The following is a 12,025-nucleotide window of genomic DNA, read 5'->3' on the forward strand; positions in this document are numbered from 1 at the left end:
CGCTGCTCATGTGAAATGTGCTGTATGAGCACATGTGCTGTAGCCTACAGTATATGAATTATTAATATTTAATTAATTTATCATGTAATGCGTGAAGAGAATTACAGTCAGATGTGTTTGTTTAAATTCATAATTTCATCGTCAAATCTTGGTCTGTCTGCACTCCAGTGTGTCTAGTTCTCTCCAATACATGATTTTACATGCAAGTGCACACACTTGAGCCTCATTTGTCATTTACATTTCTTAAATCTGTGAAATCTGTTCTGCCAAAAGTGGCAGTGCCTCTTATGTTTGTACAAGTTATTTAAGTTTATGCCTATAGTAAACAGCAACTTTGATATATTGTTGATCTTAATGGTGGCCTTTAAAAGTGTGCACTATGTCTCAAACAAAAAAGGTGTATCTGTAGATCCAGACCTCCTTAGGCCAACCATTAAGGCCATGGCAACAATTACCATTTTTAAAACGAAGCACATTGCTTTAACTTGCAAGCATTTACATGAATCAACCACACAGTGGGCCTGGCTAGGCAGTGAATTCATCGAGTAGTTGTAATTTTGGCAATGTGAATCACCAAGACTCTGGTATTGCAGTTTTCTCCTCCATTTGTGCTCGTCTTCCCTTACCGCAGTGAATCTGCAGATGTTCAATCTCCTTGTAGTCATGTGCTGTAAATCAGCAACTGTGTGTGTGGGACAAATGGAATACAATGCACTAGTACAATAGGGGAAACAAATGGGATGTAGTATACAGCTAAAGCATGCAATACATAAATGGAATCATGTGACCAAATGAAGTAGTTAGTTGAAACACAATCTCCTCAGCACTGCAGCCAGTTTCTTCCCCATGGCTCCAACCACTAAATATATAAGGTGGCATAAACTGGAGCCCATTGGGGAAAGATACATACAGAATTAAACTGTGATTTGAGGGAGTTTATTCATATTGCTGGGCTCCGCTATCGGATTAAACTGTACCAACAACTACTAGCATGGCATTTAGGTACATTTACAGTTTTATAGCTTGGTCAAAATTAAGTTCATAAGAACACGCCTCAATTGCTGATTCCTTTAAGCCTATGCTGAAGCATTTATCTGGCCCAGAAAGCCATCTCTGGAACGGTAGTCACTCCAAATAACTGCAAGATGTGCCTCAGAAATAAGTAAATTGAAGCAGCAATTGGAATTTAGGTTTTAATTTGAACCAGTTCGGTGAGAATTGCATACATTAGTTTCAAACAAAAGTCAGTTTGTGCAAAGTAGGATGCCGATACTCGATAGTTGGAAACCACATCTTAAATATTCAAGGGGGGGGAAAAAAAGGCACTCTTCTGGTGAAGTTAAAAAACTTTTATTAGATGGACATTACAGTGCATGGTACTAACCAGGATACAACCCACACATAGACGCTACAGCTTATGGCCTTTTTCAGGTGTTCACATTGTTAGGGGCAGCGGTGGCCGAACGGTTTGCGGAGCGGTCTTGATATTGATATTAGGTCGCTAGTTCGTATCCCCGGACCGGCACGTCAAAATTACCACCATTGAAGTGCTCTTGAGCAAGGCATTGAACGACCCCTACCATGAAATGTTCTATGAGCAGGGCCTGGCTGTAAACAAGTTCTTGAGCTTACTCCAGTTAACCTGGGTAAACATGGCAACTTTGCTTTACTTTGTTGACCAGACACCCTGGAGTCTATACTTTGTTGCCGATCTACAAGCCAACAACATGTCGGAACATGTTGGAAGCTTTGTGCATCTGCTATTTTTGCCGAGTATTCAGCCATTTCACTTAATGTTTGCAAGCTTGAGGCTAAATTAATTTTAGTTTAAAAACAAATGAATTTCTTAGTAAAGATACATGAAAGTCTCATCACAGAGCCAGGAGTGGCAGTCCTTGCGGGGAGACTAGTTCCCATCCTGGTGGACATCACCCAGGGCTTAAAGGAGTTCCAGGAGCAGAGGGAGAGAATACTGCCACATGAGAAACTAGACAGCTCAGGTTGGTTCAGGCAGCAGCCAAACAATCTTGAGGGCAGCTGGTACAACCATGGGTTTCTTCTGTGAAAGGCATAAACAAATGTTTTGTTACAACCAAACTAAACAAACCAAACCTACAAAAACCATAATGATTCTGGATCAGAGAGAATAGGAACAAAATGTATCATTGTAAATCAATGAGCTGGGTGTGTAATCATATCCAGATCAGCAACCTCTAAAACTTTAACCATTCATTGTGACTCACCATGGTCTGATGAACTGCTGCAGATGTGGTGCAACCTCCTGTAGACAGACCTAACCCAGTCTGCCAACATGGGGAGATTGGAGCCACGACACACCAGGGGTTTTAGTTACACCATGCAGATTGCATCTCGTCATCCTGGATATTCCTCAGTGACGTACACCTGGGCAGGAGTAGTTACAACAAATGTTTCGTTATAACCCAAACTAAACAAAGCCAAACATACAAAAACTATAAGGTTTCTGGATCAGAAGTAATAGGAACAAAATGTATCATCGTAAATCAATGAGCTGGGTGTGTCATCATATCCAGATCAGCAACCTATAAACTTTAACCATTCATTGTGACTCACCATGGTCTGATGAACTGCTGCAGAATATGTGGTGCAACCTCCTTTGAGATTGGCGACGCGACACCTAGGGTTTTAGTTACACCATGCAGATTGCTTCGTTATCCTGGATATTCCTCAGTGACGTACACCTGGGCAGGAGTGGTTACAACAAATGTTTCGTTATAACTTTAACAAACTAAACAAAGCCAAACATAAAAAAAATATATAAGGTTTCTGGATCAGAAGTAATAGGAACAAAATGTATCATCGTAAATCAATGAGCTGGGTGTGTAATCATATCCAGATCAGCAACCTATAAACTAGATACAACTTTAACCATTCATTGTGACTCACCATGGTCTGATGAACTGCTGCAGATGTGGTGCAACCTCCTGGGGACAGACGTAACCCAGCCTGCTAATCGTAATGGCTGCACACATGGGGAGATTGGAGACACGACACACCATGCAGATTGTGTTTCTTATCATCCTGGAGATTCCACAGTGACGTACACCTGGGCAGGAGTAGTTAAAAATGTTTTGTTATAACCTAAACTAAACGAAGACAAACATACAAAAACTATAAGGTGTCTGGATCAGAAGTAATAGGAACAAAATGTATCATCGTAAATCAATGAGCTGGGTGTGTAATCATATCCAGATCAGCAACCTCTAAACTAACCATTCATTGTGACTCACCATGGAATGATGAACTGCTGCAGCTCCAATCGTAATGGCTGCACACATGGGGAGATTGGCGACACGACACACAGGTACACCTGGGCAGGAGTAGTTACAACACATTTTTCGTCATAACCTAAACAAACTAAAAAAAGCCAAACATACAAAAACTATAAGGTTTCTGGATCAGAAGTAATAGGAACAAAATGTATCATCGTAAATCAATGAGCTGGGTGTGTAATCATATCCAGATCAGCAACCTCTAAACTAGATCAAACTGTAACCATTCATTGTGACTCACCATGGTCTGATGAACTGCTGCAGATGTGGTGCAACCTCGTGGGGACAGATGTAACCAAGCCAGCCAATCGTAATGGCTGCACACGACACCAGGGGTTTTAGTTACACCATGCAGATTGCTTCTCGTTATACTGGATATTCCTCAGTGACGTAAACCTGGGCAGGAGTGGTTACAACAAATGTTTAGTTATAACCTAAACTAAACAAAGCCAAACACAGAAAAACTATAATGTTTCTGGATCAGAAGTAATAGGAACAAAATGTATCATTGTAAATCAATGAGCTGGGTGTGTAATCATATCCAGATCAGCAACCTCTAAAACTTTAACCATTCATTGTGACTCACCATGGTCTGATGAACTGCTGCGATGTGGTGCAACCTCCTGGAGACAGACGTAACCCAGCTACCTGGATTGAAGGCAAAGAATGGAAACCTTAAACTCCAGTGACAAAAACACTGCCTTCAACTTCACATAAAGTGCTGCAAAGTATATAAAGTATCAAATTTGTCCATGACACAACTCAGGAGTCAGATCCGTAAATTTCTCATCAATAGTTATCAGTTTTGGGATAAAGTACTCATCACTGTTAAGCAAGGACAATAGTCATGACCATTGAATTGTTTAAAGGCCGTAACAGACAAGTAGAAGTTAATTTTGTAACTTGTGTGCATTAGTACCTGGTAAACCATCCTGGGCCAACAATTCACATTTCATGAGTCTACTGCAGAGTGCAGACCGGTCTTTGGGCATTTTGCAGAAATCAAACGGTGGGATGACCAGTACGTTTCCCCTGTGAAAGGGGTCAACATTAGATACAGGGGCCAACGGCAGATAAACTTCAGCACAAATGGCATGTCTCAGACAAGTGTATAATTTCAGAGTCAAGACTCAAACAAGGCATGGTAAGGTTAAAGCAAGTTACATCACAGACAGCACAGTTTAAAATAGAACACCCTTGGTCCTTCCTGGTTGGAAAATTAAAGTCACCTTGTCGTATCGAGGGGGACAGCATCAACACCTTCCGTCTGTCCAGTGCAGCCCGTCATCATACCTGGACTGAAGGCGAAGAAAGGAAACAGTCATTACCTTCAAAGGACAAGTGCTGCAAAATTCTATTATATTAAAATATCAAATTTGTCCATGACTCAACTCAGTAGTCAGATCCGTAAATTGTTTCATCAATAGATGATCAGTATTGGATAAAGACTCATCATTGTCAAGCAATAAACAGCCATCATCATAAAACCCATTTGGATGCGTTAAGGTTATGAAGGCTCATACCACCTTGTTAAATATCGAAGAGCACCACAGTTCAAAAAGCAAATGTCATAACACCATTTGATATCCTTGCACATGAATCATATTAGTCAAGACAAGAACATTGGTAATGCATGTTAGTTATTCTCATAAACTCTAATGTGTCAGTAAGCAGGTCAACAGGATTCACGCTACTAACATTTATTGCAGTAGAAGTTTCCAGAGATTTCATTCCCCTCATCTCCACTACCACCTTGTGGCCTATAGGGAGGAAAGACAAACAAAACTAGTCTTAAAAACTCAATAGACAACATCATATTGACACTTATTGGCAACAGTCGGTCTCAGATGGTAGTGCATGTAAAGTATTATCATTAACTCAAATGTGTACATCATCATCATTGACAGTAAGCAGGTCAAACCATTCGGTATCTGAATGTATAATACTGACGTTTGTTGCAGTAGAAGTTTCCAGAGATGTTGATTCCCTCACATCTCACCACGACCACCTTGTAAGGAGGGAACAAAAAAGAAAATCTTAATATTTCGACAGACAACTACTGACACTTATTGGTCACAGTCAGTCAGTCTCAGATGGTAGTGCATGTGAGTTTTTTCATGGTCGTTAAACTCAACCAAGGCGAGTAGGTGTAATCATTGACAGACAATAAAGACGACAAGTCAAGATAGGCAATGTATTTAAAGGAAATGGTCAGGCATTAATGTAGACACATAAATTAATGATGGGAGGATTAATGAGTCATGTACAAGCTCACCTTTGACAGATATTATAGGAGGTCTGGAGTGGTATGGTCTACAGCAGAGATTCCTCGACAGGTTCTTCACATACCCAGCAGTATCCGTTTATCCAAGTGAGGCTTCAGATGCACAATTGGCGGCTGGGACAACCATGCAGTACATTTCCTCTGTGAAAGAGGTCACCATTAGATACAGTAGCAAAAAGCACATACTCTTGAGTAAATAGCATGTCTCAGACAAGTGTTTCGTTTCAGAGTCAAGACTCAAACAAGGCATGGTAAGGTTAAAAAAGTTACATCACAGACAGCACAGGTTTAAACTTTGGTCCTCCCTGGTTGGAAAATTAAAGTCACCTTGTCGTATCGAGGGGGACAGCAGCAACACCTTCCGTCTGTCCATTGCAGCCCGTCATCATACCTGGAATGAAGGCGAAGAAAGGAAACAGTCATTACCTTCAAAGGACAAGTGCTGTAAAATTCTATTAAAATATCAAATTTGTCCATGACTCAACTCAGTAGTCAGATCCGTAAATTGTTTCATCAATAGATGATCAGTATTGGATAAAGACTCATCATTGTCAAGCAATAAACAGCCATCATCACGATACCCATTTGGGTGCGTTAAGGTTATGAAGGCTCATACCACCTTGTTAAATATCGAAGAGCACCACAGTTCGAAAAGCAAATGTCATAACACCATTTGATATCCTTGCACATGAATCATATTGGTCAAGACAACATTGGTAACGCTTATGCCTCAGATGGTAGTGCATGTTATTCTCATAGATAACTCTAATGTTTCAGTAAGCAGGTGAAAAAGGATTCACCCTACAGTATTTTAAAGTATTAATGCTACTAACATTTATTGCAGTAGATGTTTCCAGAGATTTAATTCCCCTCATCTCAGATGGTAGTGCATGCGAGTTTTTTCATGGTCGTTAAACTCAACCAAGGCGAGTAGGTGTAATCATTGACAGACAATAAAGACGACAAGTCTCGAGATAGGCAAATGTATTCATAGGAAATAGTCAGGCATTAATTTAGACACATAATGATGGGAGGATTAATCAGTAATCTACAAGCTCACCTTTGACAGATACTATAGCTCTGAAGTGGTATGGTACACAGCAGGGATTCCTCGACAGGTTCTTCACGTACCCAGCAGTATCCGTTTATCCAGGTGAGGCTTCAGGTGCACAATTGGCGGCTGGGACAACCATGCAGTACGTTTCCTCTGTGAAAGAGGTCACCATTAGATACAGTAGCCAAAAGCACATACTCTTGAGTAAATAGCATGTCTCAGACAAGTGTTTCGTTTCAGAGTCAAGACTCAAACAAGGCATGGTAAGGTTAAAAAAGTTACATCACAGACAGCACAGGTTTAAACACAAGACCTTTGGTCCTCCCCGGTTGGAAAATTAAAGTCACCTTGTCGTATGGAGGGGGGGCAGCATCAACACCTTCCGTCCGTCTGTCCAGTGCAGCCTGTCATACCTGGAATGAAGGCAAAGAAAGGAAGTCATTACCTTCAAAGGACAAGTGCTGTAAAATTCTATTAAAATATCAAATTTGTCCATGACTCAACTCAGTAGTCAGATCCGTAAATTGTTTCATCAATAGATGATCAGTATTGGATAAAGACTCATCATTGTCAAGCAATAAACAGCCATCATCATGATACCCATTTTGGTGCGTTAAGGTTATGAAGGCTCACATCACCTTGTTAAATATCGAAGAGAACCACAGTTCAAAAAGCTAATGTCATGACACAAACACCATTTGATATCCTTGCATGCACATGAATCATGCTTATGCCTCAGATGCTAGTGAATGTTAGGTATTCTCATAGATAACTTTAATGTGTCAGTAAGCAGGTCAAACAGGATGCACCCTACAGTATTTCAAAAGTATTAAGGCTACTAACATTTATTGCAGTAGACGTTTCCAGAAATGTCATTCCCCTCATCTCAGCACTACCACCTTGTGGCCTATAGGGAGGAAAGACAAACAAAACTAGTCTTAAAAACTCAATAGACAACATCATATTGACACTTATTGGCAACAGTCGGTCTCAGATGGTAGTGCATGTAAAGTATTATCATTAACTCAAATGTGTACATCATCATCATTGACAGTAAGCAGGTCAAACCATTCGGTATCTGAATGTATAATACTGACGTAGGTATTCTCATAGATAACTTTAATGTGTCAGTAAGCAGGTCAAACAGGATGCACCCTACAGTATTTCGAAAGTATTAAGGCTACTAACATTTATTGCAGTAGAAGTTTCCAGAAATTTCATTCCCCTCATCTCAGCACTACCACCTTGTGGCCTATAGGGAGGAAAGACAAACAAAACAAGTCTTAAAACCTCAATAGACAAGAACATCATATCGACACTTATTGGCAACAGTCAGTCTCAGATGGTAGTGCATGTGAGTTTTTTCATGGTCGTTAAACTCAACTATAGACGAGTAGTGTAATCATAGACAGACAGTATAGCACTAGAAGATAATTCTAGAGATACTAAGGCAAATTAGTTGATAGGAAATTGTTGGTGTCGTTAGTCACATTAGACAGTCTCGACACAGACCATTTTTCCTGATGGGAAGAGTCACTTAATTAAATCTGAGAACCCAACAGTTGGTCCTCCAGAAGATGTCACTATAGGAGCACTATAGGCATTGCCACAGCAAGGGTTGGTGTTCATTAGACAGGTACATTAGTACGCCTCCCCCTTTGACGTACCCAGCAGTACCCGTCCCGATTAGCCACAGGAGCAAAACACCCAAGTATAAGCCCACCTGCCATCAAGCAGCAGAACCTACATGGAATAAGGATGCAATGCATTAGTCAGAATGAAAGACAAACACTCATTGATGGGCATGGTTGCCAGCACAGAATTTACCAGCATAATACAGTACAAGCATATAGAATGTTCCTTAATTACAAAAGTAACGAAGTCCCCAATTCGGCTCAATGGGTTAAATACATTTTAGCTCCTATGCAACTAAACTGTAAGCATATTAGTGTAGACTGTAGAGTATGTCTAAATGTTATGAATTGAAAAAGGACCCCATGTAAACAAGTCTTAGCAGTTTCAAACAAATTCTATAAAGGTGCACATTGTTTGCTTTTCAGCTTTACTTTCAGCTTTACTTTGACTGCACAAAGTGCACATGGACAAAACGTATTTTTAACTGAACCCGACACCCCAAGCACGAAATAAGACCCTTCAATAACCACGTGTGCATAAAATAAAACATGCCAACATGCAGTCAACTGGCCCAAATGCCATGTGACTGAATCGAAACAAATGTATTCAGCTTAAGCTAATAAATTGAATTAAAGTCAGTGTACAGTACACACAGTATTACATCCACACTGGGCCTCCGCCTAAGGCCTAGTGGATTTTATTCAGTAGCGGCCCAACAACACATAAACATCCATGTTGTGTTGCAAGGTGGCACAAAAAAGGCGATAAGCAAGTAGCCTATATTGATTATGATACTATTTTCCAGTTCAGCCAAGAAAGTGAGAAAATCAAGCTCAGTGAGTCAGCTACCCACCGCATTGTGCTGTCTCGCCATGATGATGTGCATAAAGAAAGATACACGCGGGGATGGCCCTTATTATACCAGGGTTCAGCGGACGTGACGACGTCTTTACTGAGAAAGAAATGACCCTCCAGCGCCACCCTGTGGATATAGTCTGTAGAAGATGTATCAGTTGCTGTAGTGTTTCTTGACTTTCCTTTGACTGTTATGTATTTCATTTTTGTAATGACTTTAATTATGGAATGTGCTATATGAATATTGTGTGTGATTACATTAATCTATCATATTTGTAAACTAACTGAGATTATTGAAGTCTGATGAGTTCAAATGAATCATCCCCATTTTATAAATAATTATCCTGGCCAGTCTGTAAAAAGGTTTGTAAATCATCTTAAATTATAACATAACTTTGCTAAAAGTTAGTTATGCATTTAATATAGGTAGTCTGAGTCCACTGACTGAGTCCACTGACTGTTCTAATTCATGATTATACATTGATTGATTGAATGGTTGATTGATTGTACCTAGAGGATAACTCTGAGGGATTTGTTTCAATTGTGGTCCTATATGTACTAAATTCATAAAGATATCATAAAATAACACCAAAATACATTATCATCAACCAATATAATTTATATAAACCTGTACAAAGCAGAACAATGGGAAAGAGAAAAAATAGCAGCAGTGAATGCCATCTCTTTTCTATGGGAAAAGTGAGTTTACCACCCCTTGTGGAAGTTGTGGTCTCCTAAAAGATGGATTTTCAGTCCCGTTTGATCGCCATTTTTAAGGGATTGTCAGCGTATTCCACATTTGTTTGTTGCGGTCACTCCCTCTGGCAGTGGCGTCAACTCCGGGGGTGCACAGGAGCAGAAGAACCCACTGGCAAAATAATAACACAACACAACGGCTCTTTTAAGAGCTAATAGCAGCCAGCCGCAGCGCAAATATGCGTGGCTGCACCCACTGCCGTTATAGGAACCTTCCGCCACTGCTCTGGTATTGTGGCTGTGGGTGTCACTCACTTGTCACTTTGAAGTAGTTAGTGCAGGTATGTGGCCCACATAATGTGGGCACTGACTGAGCCCCCCTCTTAAAACCCAATCCCATTTTGAATTCCTAAACGGTCTTCTACACTGAGCCATCCCAGACTAGCAAAATGTGTTGGAATTAGGTGGGCCCAGGCCAAGAAGTAGTCAAATGAGTTTGTTTTGGGAGGTCTGAAGCAGTCTTTAGTGACATTGGGGAACTAAGGTGCAAGCATAGCCAAAGTGGCATTGAATGAGGGCTCCGGCAAGAGTCCTGAGAGCACCTTTGTTGACAAAGAGGACATTTGCCCAAAAATCTTATTTGATAACCTTGTCAAGAAAATAGCTCAAATAGGTAAACTCTTTGCTTGAGATTACTATATCTTATAGTATTTTATGTATTGTGTATCATCTGTTCAAGGTGTTTACCATGCTGAGTAAAACAAAATATAGGTTGGTTATTGTTGATGGTGCAGTATTGAAATTAAATTCAAAGAACATCTTAATTGTGGCATGCGCTGTCCTCACAAATGTGTAGTTGCATGCAGACTTCCCTAGGCCAATATCTGAAGATGTGTTCAATGGCAACAATTATAACAAGTACTTCCTTTATTAACTTTCAATTATTTACAGAAAATGAATTAACCACATAACAGTGGGCCTGGCTAGGCAGTGATGCAACAAACGTATTGAGTAGTAGGGTTTCTTATTGGCACTGTGAATCACTGAGACTTCTGCAATGTGGTTTCTCAGTCATCTTGCTTCAGTTCCCTGATCTTTCCCTTATGGCGGTCAATCTCACGCTGCAGACGTTCAATCTCCTTCTTCTGGTGGTCAATTTCCTCTTGGTGGTGATTCTTCAGCGCATTGAGTTGCTCCCGCTCTTTACGCCTGCGCAAGGGAGATGAAAGGGTAGGCATGAAAAATACAATCTTACATCGCCGAGGTAGGCCTAAAGTGACTAAAAGAGGGAAATGCATACTTGAAGTACATCTCCTCCTCAGCAGCCTGTTTCTTCCCCAAGGATCCACCTGCTTCTCTGATGGATCCACCACCTCCTCCACCTTTCCCTGCACCTCCACCCAGATTACCCATCTAAGAGGAAAGAAATATAGACCTATGGAATTAATATTATAGCCATCTTGATTGTGACATTTAGCTCATCCGCCACCTGTAGAACAGCTTTCTCCCATTAAGTATGGACCCTGAAAGTGCAACACCATTCTGAAGGTCAGTCAAATTTGAAGTTATTTGATACAAAAAAAAGAACTTCCTTTTGTTGTCATCCACACGGCCAGAGAGTGGAATAATCCAGAAGGTTTCTCAACAATATAATCATGCACTGAACTGAGGACAACACGTATGCACAAGCCTGAACTAGGTTTCAAACAAATAGCACAAAAGTGCACATTTCCAACTAAACATTTGTCATAATGAAAATCAATTGAATACATTTGTCATATAGTGTTCAACGATACTCGAAACGATTACGTTCCCTATAATCAAGAACATGACAACGTTATTGCCAGTGGACCATGTCAACAACATGCAGTCAACAACACAGCCATTCATTTGAAATTAACTGTATTTTGGTAGCTAAAATCTAACATTCATAAAGTCTGGTCTAGCAGTTAATTTTACCTGGTGGTCGGATGCCATTCTTAACTGTGTACTGATAAAGTTCGTAACGTTGGGCCTCAAAAATCTTGCCATAATTGCTCTCTAAACGAACAACAATGACTGAATCGCATTCATTCTGACAAGCAGGCAGTTGACTTATGAAGGTTACCGTTGACCAGAAGGGGCGTGCCTATTATATAGAGGGGAGCAAATAAAAAGAAAAAACAATCCAATACAAGAAACAACTTCAAG

At 40.3% G+C, this 12,025-nt stretch overlaps 2 protein-coding genes across 3 annotated transcripts; both read right to left on the reverse strand.

Annotated features, from left to right (window-relative positions):
• Positions 1-1,334: 1,334 nt before the first annotated feature.
• On the reverse strand, positions 1,335-8,393 carry LOC310878015 (uncharacterized protein). Of its 2 annotated transcripts, none has more exons than XR_014570849.1 (18): positions 8,317-8,393; positions 7,838-7,901; positions 7,493-7,556; positions 6,997-7,062; positions 6,656-6,802; positions 5,923-5,986; positions 5,587-5,736; positions 5,262-5,319; positions 5,010-5,071; positions 4,541-4,609; positions 4,231-4,343; positions 3,898-3,959; positions 3,553-3,707; positions 3,270-3,349; positions 2,926-3,085; positions 2,593-2,720; positions 2,244-2,403; positions 1,335-2,059 (listed from the first exon to the last, which is right to left on the reverse strand). XR_014570849.1 is itself a non-coding variant. In XM_083792065.1 (18 exons), exons 10-15 carry the CDS (start codon positions 4,600-4,602, stop codon positions 3,056-3,058), a joined length of 348 nt encoding a protein of 115 aa, XP_083648191.1. In that variant the 5' UTR covers positions 4,603-4,609; positions 5,010-5,071; positions 5,262-5,319; positions 5,587-5,736; positions 5,923-5,986; positions 6,656-6,802; positions 6,997-7,062; positions 7,493-7,556; positions 7,838-7,901; positions 8,317-8,393; the 3' UTR covers positions 1,335-2,059; positions 2,244-2,403; positions 2,593-2,720; positions 2,926-3,055. The 2 variants fall into 2 exon arrangements, 1 of the variants encoding a protein (XP_083648191.1); XM_083792065.1 differs by having other exon boundaries at positions 3,553-3,587; positions 3,932-3,959.
• Positions 8,394-10,744: 2,351 nt separating this feature from the next.
• On the reverse strand, positions 10,745-11,924 carry LOC310878016 (uncharacterized protein). The gene is made up of 3 exons (XM_083792066.1): positions 11,795-11,924; positions 11,136-11,248; positions 10,745-11,044 (listed from the first exon to the last, which is right to left on the reverse strand). Exons 1-3 carry the CDS (start codon positions 11,864-11,866, stop codon positions 10,903-10,905), a joined length of 327 nt encoding a protein of 108 aa, XP_083648192.1. The 5' UTR covers positions 11,867-11,924; the 3' UTR covers positions 10,745-10,902.
• Positions 11,925-12,025: the final 101 nt, after the last annotated feature.

The sequence above is a fragment of the Protomyctophum parallelum genome, assembly GCF_964188405.1.
Source record: "Protomyctophum parallelum genome assembly, chromosome: 20".
NCBI classification, from domain to species: Eukaryota; Metazoa; Chordata; class Actinopteri; order Myctophiformes; family Myctophidae; genus Protomyctophum; species Protomyctophum parallelum.

What these genes read in the sequence shown, in the direction of transcription:
- LOC310878015 (XM_083792065.1), bottom strand. Translation starts at nt 4,602, where the DNA reads ATGATGACGGGCTGCACTGGACAGACGGAAGGTGTTGATGCTGTCCCC. An exon ending in CAGCAGTTCATCAGACCATG is followed by an intron (nt 3,350 to 3,552) that starts GTGAGTCACAAT and finishes ACTCCTGCCCAG; the next exon opens with GTGTACCTGTGTGTCGTGTC. An exon ending in CAGCAGTTCATCATTCCATG is followed by an intron (nt 3,086 to 3,269) that starts GTGAGTCACAAT and finishes ACTCCTGCCCAG; the next exon opens with GTGTACGTCACTGTGGAATC.
- LOC310878016 (XM_083792066.1), bottom strand. Translation starts at nt 11,866, where the DNA reads ATGGCAAGATTTTTGAGGCCCAACGTTACGAACTTTATCAGTACACAG. An exon ending in GAATGGCATCCGACCACCAG is followed by an intron (nt 11,249 to 11,794) that starts GTAAAATTAACT and finishes CTTTCCTCTTAG; the next exon opens with ATGGGTAATCTGGGTGGAGG. An exon ending in GAGGAGGAGATGTACTTCAA is followed by an intron (nt 11,045 to 11,135) that starts GTATGCATTTCC and finishes TCCCTTGCGCAG; the next exon opens with GCGTAAAGAGCGGGAGCAAC.